The 14372-nt window shown below is 46.0% G+C and overlaps 1 gene segment (V, D, J or C); it reads right to left on the minus strand.

Annotated features, from left to right (window-relative positions):
- Positions 1-4171: 4171 nt before the first annotated feature.
- Positions 4172-8475, minus strand: LOC136386984 (immunoglobulin heavy variable 1-46-like). The segment is given in 3 exon segments: positions 4172-4258; positions 7847-8298; positions 8385-8475. Coding segments are annotated over 3 exon segments (585 nt in total).
- Between the last annotated feature and the right edge of the window lie 5897 nt (positions 8476-14372).

Genomic DNA, 14372 nt, shown 5'->3' on the forward strand with positions numbered 1-14372 from the left:
TTGGAATAATCATGTTTAAGTTATACAATATTGATTATGGAAAACCTAGGTAGCAATTACTAATATGGAATTAAAGATATAAATAACATTGTGGATATAAAGAGCATTGTGTTCTTTCTCCATTGTTTGCAGAATAAATAAATCATACAAATTAACTAGTATTACAGGAACTGAAGGATCAGTTTTAGAGAAAATTGGTCAGACTTTGATATTCAGACTTAGATTCTCCATGAGGATCTGTTGATATGGACCTGGGATGTCATTCTAGTCAGAGGGCAGGAGGGGCAACATGCCGGGGCTTTGCTAGCTCATGAATACTTAATTTCTTCCCTCTCACAGTCCCAGTTCATATCTGCATGTGACTCTGGGGAGTGCTGTCACCGTGTCCACACATAACAGGTGTTCACTGGAAATGGAAAGCAACTTACTGAGATGTATCTATGTGAAAAATGGGAAAAGGAACCATGTTCATGGGAGTTGATTTTACACAGACAGTGAATTATCCTTGTCTGAGGAGACACAAACCTGGAATTGTCATCTCATTATGTTGTGATTTTTCTCATTGTTTAACCAGATCAATCTTTCTTCCTTATTCCTGAAATAGTCAAAGACAGCATCTGGAATTATTTACATAAGAAATATTTAGCTTAAAAACTAACCTAAGTTTCAGATTTCAGGTGAGTTTCAAAGTACTGTGCAGTGTTCATGGACAGACAGGTGTCATGGCTGGATTCCCAGAATGGGGTTGCAATTGTTTTATCTTCATGAGGGACAACCAAACAGACCTTCAATTTATTAGACTCTCATGGAGAATCTTGACCTAATATTACTTGTTGATGGGTCATACATCATGTGAAGGTGAAGGTCAACACCAAATGCTAGACTGAAAGTTTAGAAAATGCTGTAATAGATTATGACAAACAAGCAGCCTTATCCTGGGTCATAATCTGATCTGAACCCTCAGAGCATAAATCTACAGAGGCATTGAAAGCAGTCATTATAATTTGTCATTTTTATCCCAAGATTTAAGGATCAATGAATAGAAAACATGTAGCTGTCTACTCCACTCAGATGATTGATTTCTCAAGATAGCTGCTTGTTGGAATCATATGATGGAATTAGGCTGTTTCCCTATAATTAAAGGATATTATAGGGAATAAACAAACCGGTATTAGTTTAAATCAGTGCTTATGTAAAATCTAAGGATATTTCCACTCCTGTGTTACCAAAAGTGGCAAATCCTCAGCAAACTCTCCAGGTGACATATGACCATGGACCAGAACTCAACTCCCTTTGATCTATTTATAGTATTTATCCAGCTTTCACTACCCATGGGATGTGCAATAATTTCATTTATTGTGCACGTATTTGTTTGATGCTTTCAGATAATTCCTTGATAGAAATGTATGGCCCTTTCACTTCATAAAAGCTTCTTAAATTTATATTTTCAGTCTGGAGTTACCAACTTTGATGTCCAGTGACTGAGGTGCTTACCTTACAGCAGTCATTGCAAACCTACTCTGTGTAGTGCTGCTGTGACTCCATACCTCACTGCCATCCTCATCCACAGTTTCTGGAAAGGTGGAAAATATAGCATCCTCACACAAAAATTATTCAGACTTTAAGAAATCCTAAATTATTTTATCCAAAGATCCTCCCACTAGCTCTTATGGCCACTCACCCTCTGCCTAATGAGCACATCCATTGTCTCCCTGCAAGATGGTAACTGGGAGATCCATGCATTGATAAACGTTTGCTCAACACTGGTTTCTGCCATACTGCATTCAGACGTAGATAATAGTTAAAATGATTCACATTTATACCCGGTCTGTCACCAAGAGATTAAAGGTGTCTTTACAGTCCATGTTTGCATAAGGATTGTGTGACCTTCAAGCAATGACTTCTGTCTTTTAGAATGAACATCAAAGAAAATGATTGTGAACCTCATTGCAAGGAATCATAATGCAACAGTGAAACTCAATGGTTCTCATCATTGGGTTTAGATTTATATTCGTGAAACCTCACAAAATTTTACTTAATTGGAAGTTTATTCCAATAGTGATCTTTAACATGATGTCCCTCACTGATCCTGGAGAAGCTTCTGTTCTCTGGAAGCAAAAGCTGACTCATGACCTTACATTAAAGCTGATGTCCTTGCACAGGGGACAGACTCCATGTAAGATTTTGAAAAGTTCCCTATGTAAACTATCATCATCATCATCATCATCATCATTTCGAACTTATAATCATTCCTTTTTATTTTCTTTCTATGGACATGGTTGTAGTCCACACATGATGACTCTTTATTTATACTTTTTCCCCATTCTTGCTAAATTTTTTATAGAATAGGTAGTCAGATTTTATTTTATCTTACAATTTGACTGCTGAGTAAAGATCTTCATGCTATGAGCATGACGTTAAGTCAATGACTTCCTCCAGGGGTCTTCTCCTCTAGCTTGGGGTTCATTCGTCCCAGGTTTCCAATGTTTAGCAGCATGTGTTCTGCTGCTGACTGGCTGGGACACTGAACTGCGGGGAGCTGGGTTGCACTGTGAGTCCAGCAGAGCCTCAGGTTAGATTCAGCTGAGGTATGTCAGAGGATCTGATGATTAATTGATATTTGGGCACAAGAGAGGCTGAAAGAGACTCCCTGCCATTGTCCATGAGAGAAAGTTGTCTTTCTTTACAACAGACTTTTCTGAACCAGAGACGACACAGGTGCAGACACAGGAAACCAGATGGTTCCAACGGGGAACTGTGATATGAAGAGGAAGCCAAACAGGTAACCAGACCTTCACCTTCAACTGCACCTGCTACTGAGGGATCCTGAGGTGTGTTATGTCACCTTCTTCCCCTGGTACTGGCAGCCCCTCTCTAAGGGATGTCTGTTTATGGGCTCACACTGACTTCCCCTCGCTGTATCTCGCACAGTAATACACGGCTGTGTCCTCAGCTCTCAGGCTGCTCATTTGCAGATACAGGCTGTTCTTGCCATTGTTTCTGGAGATAGTGAATCGAACCTTCACGGAGCCTGCATAGTATGCATTACCACCAGGATAAATGTAAGAGACCCACTCCAGCCCTTTTCTGGGAGCCTGGCAGACCCAGTTCATCTGTAGCTACTGAAGGTGAATCCAGAGGCTGCACAGGAGAGTCTCAGAGACCCCCCAGGCTGCACCAAGCCTCCCCCAGACTCCACCAGTTGAACCTCACACTGGACACCTGCAAATACAACAACATTCTGGTTAGGATAATGTCACACATCCACTGCTTCTCTCAGTCGCACTCACTCACTCACTCACTCACATACTTAATGTCTTGTTCTTCATAAATTACCTCTTAAAATAGCAACAAAGAAAACCCAGTTTAGCCCAAATTCCATCTTGAGTGGTAAGTTTTCAGTCCTGATCACGGAATGGGCAACCTGGTAATTCCAGGCTGGGCTCCTGTCCCACAGCTGCAGGGTCGGGGCTGGGCTGGTTTTCCTGAGCAGACAGGGCCCTATTTGCGTGTCCTCCTACTGTACAGAAAGCTGTGTTGTTTGGATGGATATAGAGAGGGCAGAGACTCAGAGAACGTTAGGGAATCCAGGAGTCATTGGGTGAAACCGATAACACTGTACAGACAAAAGAAGTACAAAGAGACAAAGACGGATTGTTTAATGTCTTGAACTGGTCGCATCTGGTCCGCACTTCAGGGCCTCATCCTTCTTACCCCTGAGTCTCTGCTGAGATGAGGGGGCTCTGCATCCCTGTGAGGTCAGCCTCACCCCGCGTGCAGGGTTATACACTCCCATGTTCCGGACAGCAGGGTCGGGTCGCACAGCGGGGCTGGGTCAGCCTTGATGTCCCAGCCGGGGAAGTGCAGCGATGCACAGAGGGCGCATGCGCTGCTGCATCACTTAGCCCCGCCCTGCTTCCGCCGGATGTGTCGTCACAGAGCCGCTCGCTATAAATACGGGCCTCTGTGCTGAGGTCCCCACTCCAGGCTTCGCTCTTTACCGCAGGATTTCCTCATCCCGTCACACGTGTCACCTCCTTTCTTTCTCTGATTCTCGGGTTCCCTTTCCCCGCTCTGTGGGTTCATCGCTGCCCTGCGGGCCCTCAGTGCGCATGTGTCTCCGTGTCCACGTGGCCCCGCAGCCCCGCCCGGGCCGCCCTGCAGTGTCTGCTCAAGGGACCGCGTCCCCCGCGAGATTCCGCCGAAAAGCGGGGACGCTGTGCCGGCGATCAGGCCGCTGTCTGAGCCGGGACAGGAGCTGCCGGAGAGCGGCTCCACGTGCAGAGTGTCCAGTGCTCAGTTCTGCTGTGAGAGTGAGGACACGTCACCTGGGGGGACGGGGAGGTCACTAAGGAGGTTTCCCGGTCAGGTTGCTTAGAAAACCCCTCGTGAGATGCCGGGGTCTCCGGGCTGTGGACGGTCTGCGGCCATCTGTGACCCTCCGAGCCGTGCAGACGGGTGACCCCGGGGCCAAGTCCAGTTTCCTTTACGTTCACCGCAGACTCCTGGCTACGAAGGGCTCGATGTTTCCAACCCTTGATTGCAGCGCCGCTGACATCCAAGCGCTGAGCGTGTTAGCTGTACGTTCGCAGATTCACATGCACGCGTGACACCAGCGCCACCGTGAAGTGATCCACGCACATGCTCACAACCTCCAAAGATTTCTCTAGCTCTTTTCATTAGAACTTCAGTTATTTTTATAAGAGCTCCTTCTGGAAGATGTACTGGTTTATAAAATGCAAGGTACACCATGCTGTCTCCTTAGCTGAGGACTGGGATCCCAGGACTTACCTTCCATAACCCAGACTCTGTGCCTTTGGACAACATGTCTCCATTGCTCCTCCTGGTCATAGAAACCGCCTCTTGATTCTGTGCTCTATGGGTTTAGATACATTCGAGCCACCACACATCACTGTTCCTTCTCTGTCTGAATAATTCACAGAGTATGGTGTTCTCCAGGTCTATCTGTGTCACCATAGGCGGTAGAATTTCATTATTTTGTAAAGTGGAATATATTTCATTGTGTGTGAGAATATATACACACACTGTATATAATGTGTGTCCATTGAGGAAAGTGAGGAACTGAATCCCTCCCTAATTATTACTGTATTGTTGTTTGTTTCTCTTTCTTGTTCTTTCAGTACTTGTTTTTATACTTTGGTACTCTGATATTGGGTGCAGTAATACAACTGTTATATTTCGTTTCATGCAATCACACAATTTTTATCATATAATGACTTTTAAATTTCCTGTAGCCATGTTTTTATAATTATCCCAGTGAGCGCTGTTTTTAGAGTTTCTGTGTAGACCAAACCCTGAAATACAAGAAGAGACATAAGCAAGCTTGTAGTTGTATCCACTTTCGAACATAATAATGAATAAATATGTAATCATGTGAGATATACTGTGTTTTGTGTATTCCTTGGTCTACTCCCATGTGCTAAGGAGAGAGGAGGCTTGCAGGAAGAAAAGACATTCAGTGTGTATACCTCTCTTAGTTTGTGTGAGAAGAGCCATGAGTACATTCACGTGGATGGAAGATAGGACTTCCATGATATTTTAATAAAAATATGGTGTGATGCTCTTAAACCTAGTCCACATGCCTGTGAACAGGTCTGTGGATGTCCTAGTGACCTCTAGCCTTCAGTCTGCACCACACAGGCTGTGTGACCCTGGTGCCATCCTCAGCTTCCTTTTATCCTCCAATGACTTTGCCTGGGAACAGCTCAAATTTTTTCAGTGTTTCAGTCTGTGAAAAAGAGAGAAACAGGACAGCATTGCAATATTTTGCAACATTTTCAATATTCTTTTGAACAAAAAAATGGGGATATACTTCAATGATTTGATTTATGTCATATTTATAGACTTGCTTTTTTAAGTATTCAGTCAAGTTGACTAACTCTTGTATATTGTTGGTGAGTTGAAAAATAGAGAAAGTCATTAGTTTTCTATTTGTGTGTTAGGAGTTCTACTGTTTCCAATGCACACTTCCTACGTGTTGTTACTCAGCTTATGTAGATCTCAGATCTCACTGCTTTCAGAATAGAATAAAATTCTCAAAGAATATTTCTGTGTTTTCCTCTATCTACTCCTTCATGTATGTTTTATCAGTTTTACACTAGCAATTGTTTTGTGTCCATCAAGACTCTCATTATTGGGAACATTGGGGGTGACCATTATGCACAGTCTATTCTATCCCCTCATCAGTGTCTGACACCAGTTTTCATGAATGGATGCACATCCAGAGAAATTCAAAATATCACGTGCCTTTAAAATATCTTGATGTTCTCCTTGTCAAGAACAGATTTATTTGAACATAACTGATATGGCTTCACACTGGAGAGTAAAAGAAATTATTTCATGTTGTGACACATTGTCTGGGTATGTTGAGTTGGTCTTAAGGAGATTAAGTGTGTTGCTGCTTGATGTCCCAGCTTTATTATGATTGTGGCTCCGTGTGCACCCTGCTCTGGGGGACAGAGCTGTAAAAAGGCAGCTGGGTTGTTTTGACTTGGAGCTCATGGTTTAGAGAAGAATCTAGTGGAAATTACATTAGAAGACAGACACAAAATTAGAGATGATTTCTGTGGGATATTCAAAATGAAGAGAAATAAGGATTCAAACCAGTTGATTTTAACTCATCTATATGAATTATCTGAGACAAAGTCATAATACAAGAGTTAAGACAGAGTCCCCAGGGCTCATGTCAGAGACACTGCACAGATTTCAGTCGGGTTGTGAGGGGTTTCATCTATTTGCCTGTCTTTTTTTCTGTTTCCCAAAAGAATTAAAGATGTGTCAGCCCTGAGGAAGCGATGGGACTGGGATCTTATTGATCCATCAAAGGGCCTTGGAAAAAGGAGACTGCAAGATCGCTCCTTCTGTCTGTGGTTGTCCGTGGCACCACAGGTCCTCAAATTTGTTTGCACCCTGACCCCATTTTACCTTATCAGCATCCAGCTGACAGGGAGGTCTGAGCCAGATCACTGAATACACAGTCCTTCTTCCTCCTTCAGGCCTGCGTTGTCCTTAAGATGCTGGCTGAGTAGCCGCTTTGTCTATAGTAACCTGTCTCCAGGTTCCTGCAGTGCAGTGAGGCCCTGATCCTCAGGGTGCTGTGATGACTGGACATTGACCCTCAGTAATGTCTAGACTATTACCGCTGGGTCCTGTGTGTGTTTCTTTTATGACAGAACTGGCTGGATGATTAACTTTAAAATTGAGCTAAAGGTGTTGACATGAGAGATTATCCTAAATTATATGGTGGAATATCATGTAATCACAAGTGTCCATTTCAAAATGAAGTTAACGAAAATCATACTAAGTGTATTGAGATCATTGAGAAGAGGTGTTGGGATGGGTTTCTTCCTCCATCTGTGTGAATGAGTATCAGTAAGACAGCGTGTGGTGGGGAGGAGAGAGACCTGGAGGTGGTTGTCCTGGGTAAGGATCCTAATATCTTTGAGGCCAGTTGTGCCTGTCAGGAGGCTTGTCTGATGTGGAGAAAAGTGGGCATAGAGGAGACAGAGAGGCCATGCTCAGCACACAGGTGTTTCGATTTTGTTGTTTTGAGGGAAATGTTCCTCAACCACCAGGAAGGTGAGAGCACTGTGGATGATTTATTAGTCAAGAAAGAAACATCAAAGCACAGTAACATGGTGAAGAAGAGGTCTATAATAACTGCCGACATGTCATCTGCAAACGGAAAATGTTACAGCCTCGTTTTTTGTCTGCATGAGAATATGAGAAATTAGACCCACAGAGAAAAAGAAAGCAGTGCCCCTGGATGCAGCTGAGAGCTCTGAGAGGAAACCCTGCTCCCACAGGAAGCCCCTTCCTTCCCCACCTCCCTCTGCACCTGCTCCTGGGACTGGTCTCGGCTCCGTGGGTCCCGAGCGCCCCCTGGTGTCCTGAGCGCCCCTTGCAGCCCGGTCCTCCCGTCCCCGCAGGGAGGTTTGTGTCTGGGCTCACACTGACTTCCCCTCGCTGTGTCTCTCGCACAGTAATAAACGGCCGTGTCCTCGGCTCTCAGGCTGCTCAGCTCCACGAAGGCTGTACTCGAGGACTTGTCTGCAGTCATGGTCACTCTGCCCTTGAACTTTTCCGCGTAGTTTGTGCTACCATCATTAGGGTAAATCCGCCCCATCCACTCGAGCCCTTGTCCGGGGGCCTGTCTCACCCAGTTCATCCAATAGCTGGTGAAGGTGTATCCAGAAGCCTTGCAGGAGACCTTCACCGAGGCCCCAGGCTTCCTCAGCTCAGCCCCAGACTGCACCAGCTGCACCTCGGAGTGGACACCTGTGGAGAGGAGACAGGAGTGTGTGGAATTCCCCATTGACTAGTCCTTGGTCCCCCATCAACCCAGGGACTGCAGAGCCCCTTACCTGCAGCCACTGCCACCAGGAGGAAGGCTCTCCAGCTCCAGTCCATGGTGAGGGGCTGAGCTGTCAGGACTTGTGGAGGGGAGGGTGTGTCTGTGGGGGATGCTCTCAGGGCACAGACACATCCATATTTAAGTGCTCTACCTCACCTAAAATTTTGCATATTGATGAGGCAGTGTATCTCACAACTGAGGAGTTGACACCAGCTGAGAAAAGACACATTCCTCTCTTGGAGTCTGAGTGTTAAAGTCCTAATCCTCATGAGAAAATGTGTGTCTCCTCCCAGGTCCCTGAACCCCATGGAGAGAGAGCTCTTCTCACTGAGGAAAGATCACCTGGACCTCTTCTGGTCTTTGATGGCTGAATATATTATTGGTGTATTACAATTTCTGCAGAAAGGTGCACCTAGTGAGTGAATAAAACCATTTATATTCACAAATTCTACAGCTCAGATATCCAGAAGCCCTAGAATACTTTTTTGAATATGATTCTTATGCTCTATCAAGATACAGGCATTCTTATGATAAAATATAATATTTTAAAATTAATCACATGTCACTGTCTATCTGTTAGGCTATATAGATTTTCTCAGGAAGTCCCAGGTCCTCAGAGGAAATCCCTTCACAGCCCTCTCTGCACCTGCCCCTGGGGCAGCAGTCCTGTGCTCATGGGTCCTGGGTGCCCCCCGATGCCCTCCCCATGCCCCAAAGTGGAGGATCCAGTCTGGGATCACAGGACATTGGGCATTGGCCTCTAGCGAATTTAGTTCAGGGTTAAGGGCTGTTTCCTGAATTCAGAATACTCCCTTAGCATACACAGTATGCTTTTGACATCTCTGGACACAGTGAATTGGTCTTATTAAAACTCAACAACTCTGTATGGAGACCCCAAGCAAGGGCTTTATGACACCACCAGGGAGCCCCTTTCTTGAAACTGCCAGATACCCTGATACAGTAGACACTATCTTAAGACCAGAAGCTCTCAGGGTCTTTGGAGACATTGTAATTCTTTGGAGCCTCTAGTTGAAGGTCCAATTGAAGTATGCCTGTATGTGGTTCTAAATATTCTATACGAACATTCAGTATATTATACACACACACACACACATACACAAACACACACACACACAGACACACACACACTTGATTCAGTCCTCTGCAATCTACTCTGAATCTTCATAAGGCACCTGTATTTTAGTGACCTCCCATGTGAAAAGCACAGGAAATTTAGGTACCAGTTTTTCAAAATTTAAGGTGTCACTAATTAATGCAGCCCCCGCTTTTTGGTCGTCAAATTCCCGGCACTGTCCCATATTAGCCCTGTGTGGGCTGTGACAGCAGACGTGCATGCCCTCTGCCTCTCAGGTGTACTGCTCATGGTTCTCCATGTGTGAGAAGTCCAAAGTCCATGACGTGCTGTTGCAAGCAGCAGACCCAGGAGAGCTGCTGAGGTAACTCAGCCTGGTGTGAAGGCTGCGGACCAGGGGTGCCCAGGGCAGGGGCAGACCTCTGTCCCAGCTCAGGAATCCAGCACACAGGCAGGAAGGGCTAAGCTTCTCCTCCCTGCACCGCGGTGTTCCCCTCAGTCCTTCAGTGGAGAGGCGATGCTCACCCACACGGGGGAAACACGCTATTTCTCTGAGCCACGAGCTCAAAAGGTACGCTCACCTGTGAACACACTGTGCACAGACCCAGAACGAAGGTTCAGTCAAGTGTCTGGGAAACCGTGATCCAGTCAAACAGAAACAAAACAACAGTCACAACCTTGCTCTTAGGAGACGAGTTCCTCAGTCAGAGACAATATTCATCTGCATAATACATTGAGAGGAGGGAGAAGCAACCACGTGAGACTTTCTCAGTATCTACATGTTGAATGCTGGCTTCAGAGGAAGGTCCCCTGCCTTCGTCCATTATTCTGAGTCCTGCTGAGTGTCCGGAGCGCCCCTAGTGTCCAGAGCACCCCGTGCACCAGGCCCTCCCGTCCCCGCAAGGAGGTTTGTGTCTGGATTCACACTGACTTCCCCTCGCTACGTCTTTCATAGAGTGATACACGGCCGCGTCCTCAGCTCTCAGACTGTTCATGTGCAGATAGGCAGTGCTTTCGGAATTATCTCATGAGATGGAGAATCTCCCTTTCACAGATGCAGCATATTCTGTGGTGTGACCATTGACTTTATTCCTAATAAAACCTATCCACTCCAGTCTCTTTCCTGGAGTCTGGGGAATCAAGGTGATATAATAGTCACTGAACGTGAACCCAGAGCCTTTACATGACAGTTTCAGAGACCCCCAGGCTTAATTAGGTACCCCCAGACTCTCTCAGCGTCACCTCACATGGGACATCTGAAGGCAAGACAGACTCCTTAAGAGATGGCACACACACACACACACACACACACACACCTGTAATATCTGTCTGTAATGTTACCATGTAAAATGTCAAAGTGAGAGCCGACTGCAGCCCCAAACTACATTGCACTTCCTGTGGGTTAGCTCCTGGGGTAAATGGAATCAGCAGAGTCCCTGGGGCTGGGGCTGCTCTCCCAGAGCTGCAGGGGCAGGGCTGGGGCTATGAGCACATGGAGCTCCCCATGTACATGTCCTCCTCCCCTGAGGGACAGAGAAGTGAAGTCCCTGGATTTATCCTAGACTCGAGTGACAAGCGTCCTCCTTGTGAGAGTGTAGATTTTAGAGTATTTTGGATATTTCAATCATGTTAATTCTCCTTCTCCTTAAAGACTGTAATTCTGTATTGTTGGCAGGTAGCGCGATATTGATGGGGAATGAGAGCAGAGGGGGTTGAACATTATATTTTATTACAACATGGAAAGCCTGCTATTGATAAAAGCTGCCACATTCCATTTAAATTACTTTGTTAAAAGCATACGGTCTCCACAGGCTAATTATCATATTGTGCCCTCAGAGTCCATCGTGTCATTGAGCCATTGGACCTGAACCCTTAAGAAAAGAACAGGTTTATGCAGCCCCGGGGGTAAAACCAATTCATACCCAGACTGTGGGGAAGGTGCTTCTGTGTTTCCACCTTGAGACAAGCACTGTGGAAGTCAGAAGGAAGACCACAGAGGCCTGTCAATCTAGCGTGGAAGAAGAATCTGATTGGTTAGTGGGAGGAATCAACGCAATCCTGCAAAACTTTAAGAAAACTGATTGGTTGGCTCACAGCAAGCTCCTCCTTCTGCGCCCAAAAGTATAAACACGGGTTGAACAGAGATCTGGCCCTTCTCATTCTTTCTGTCCTTCTCTCCGTCTTCCTGCTGAGAGACGCACACCAGCTACGTTTGCAGCCAAGCTGTGTGTCTGACCGCTGGACGGCCTCCCGAGTCCAGGCTTTGAGCCGCAGCTGGACTGCACTGAGCTTTACGTGGGCTAAAGCGCGGAATGGGCTACAGGGACGGTCATCCTCATCCTGGGCTTACTAAAGACAAGGCTGGGCTTGCTCGCTGTGACAGAGAGGGGGATGCGACATGGGGAACCTGTGATCAACCTTCTAAGTCAACCCTGAATAAGTCCCGGTGCAGAAGCCTAAGCTGCTCTAAGTGCGGGTCCAATAACTTATTTGTGTATGGGACAGACATAGAGAGTCAGACAGACAGGAAGGGAGAAAGATGAGAAGCATCAATTCTTCATTGCGGCACCTTAGTTGTTCACTGAGTGCTTTCTACTATGTCCCTTGACCGGGGGACTTTAGTGAACCTAGTGATCTTTGCTCAAGCCAGAGACTTTGGGCTCAAGCTCGCGACCTCGGGGTTTTGAACCTAGATCCTCCACCTCCCAGTCCAATGCTCTATTCACTGCATCATTGCCTGGTCAGGCCCAATCAAATATTTTTAATATGACACCATAAACAAGCCCGGCCACAACCAGCTTCGGAACTAATATCACTTCCACCCTTTTGTATCATCTTCAATTTTATTCACCAGTGTCTTTTTTTTATTTTTTACTTAAAAAATTAAATTTAATAGCGTATCGTCAATCAATAAGAGTACATAGGTTTCAGATAAATGTTTCTATAGCATTTGAACTGTTGCTTATGTTGTATATTCATCCTCAAAAGTCAAATTATTTTCCACCAGGGTATATTTGTCCCTGTTTAAACCCTTCCCTCAATCACCTCCCTGACACACCCTTTTCTCTGGGAATTACTTCACTCTTATGTATGTCCATGAGTCTCAGTTTTATATCCCACATATGTGTGAAATCAAGTAGTTTTTAGTTTTTTCTTCAGTGTCTTTTTTGTTTGTTTGTATTTTTCTGATGTGAGAAGCAGGAAGACAGACCAGGATCTGCTGGATCAGCATCCACCCCGTGTGCCCACTAGGGGGTGATGCTCTGACCATCTGGGGCAATTGCTCTGCTGGGGCCGGAGCCATTCTATCGCCTGATGCGGAGGCCATGGAGCCATATTCAGTGTCGGGCCAACTCTTCTCCAATGGAGCCTTGGCTGCGGGAGGGGAAGAGAGAGACAGAGAGGAAGGAGAGGGGGGAGGGGGGAGAAGCAGATGGGCGCTTCTCCTGTGTGCCCTGGCCAGGAATCAAAATGGCACTTCTGGCCCTGACCGGTTGGCTCAGTGGTAGAGCGTTGGCCTGGCGTGCAGGGCCCCAGTTCGATTCCCGGCCAGGTCACACAGGAGAAGCGCCCATCTGCTTCTCCACCCCTCCCCCTCTTCCCCTCTCCTTCCTCTCTGTCTCTCTCTTCCCCTCCCGCAACCAAGGCTCCTTTGGAGCAAAGTTTGCCCGGGGGCTGAGGATGGCTCTGTGGCCTCTACCTCAGGAGCTAGAATGACTCTGATTGCGGCAGAGCATCGCCCCCTGGTGGGCATACCGGGTGGATCCCGGTCATGCACATGCTGGAGTCTGACTGCCTCCCTGTTTCCAACTTCAGAAAAATACAAAAAAAAGCCCACCAAAAAATAAAAAAGAAAACAAACAAACAAACAAAAAAAGTGGCACTTCCACACACCGTGACGACTCTCTGCCACTGAACAAACCGGCCCAGGCCTCTTCAGTGTCTTTTAAAAGTATGTTTAATGATTGATTTTTATAAACAGAGGGAGAGAGAGACAAAGATTTTCTGTTCTACTTATTTATGCTGTTATTTGATGATTTTTGTATGTTCCATAACAGGGGCTTGAACTTGCAATCTGAACATGTTGGGATAACACTTTCACTACCTAGTGACCAGAAGGAGCCCATTCTTCACGTTTTATAATTTTCCAAGTATAGGTCTTTTACAACCTTGTTTAAATTTATTCCTAGGTATTTTTCTTTGAAGCACTTAGGAATGAATGTGTTTCGTTAGATTCTCTAATTCATTGTTGGTGCACGAAAATGCAATGGAATTCTGCATATGTGCTTTGTATCCCGTTGCCTTACTGAACTCATTCCTCTGTTAGTGTTCTGAAATAGTCTATAGGGTCCTGTATACACAGTATCATGTCATCTGCTAGCAGTGACGGCTTTACTTCTTCCTTTCCACTTTGGATGCCTTTTATTTTTCCTTCTTGCCTGATGGCTGTGGCTAAGACTTCCACTGCTAAGCTAACCTGAACAGGAGTGGGGATAGTGGACATCCTTGTCTTGTTTCTGATCTTGAGGAAAATGATTGTAGTTTACCACATTGAGTACAATGTCAGCTGTTGTTTCCCACACATGACCTTTTTTATTTTTATTTTTTTTTATTTTTCTGAAGTTGGAAACGGGGAGACAGTCAGACAGACTCCCGCATGCGCCCAACCGGGATCTACTCGGCATGCCCACCAAGGGGCGATGCTCTGCCCATCTGGGGCGTCGCTCTGTTGCAACCAGAGCCATTCTAGCACCTGAGGCAGAGGCCATAAAGCTATCCCCAGCGCCTGGGCAAACCTTGCTCCAATGGAGCCTTGGCTGCGGAAGGGGAAGAGAGAGACAGAGAGGAAGGGGGGGAGGGGTGGAGAAGCAGATGGGCGCTTCTCCTGTGTGCCCTGGACGGGAA

This window comes from Saccopteryx leptura, unplaced genomic scaffold (assembly GCF_036850995.1).
Source record: "Saccopteryx leptura isolate mSacLep1 unplaced genomic scaffold, mSacLep1_pri_phased_curated manual_scaffold_34, whole genome shotgun sequence".
NCBI classification, from domain to species: Eukaryota; Metazoa; Chordata; class Mammalia; order Chiroptera; family Emballonuridae; genus Saccopteryx; species Saccopteryx leptura.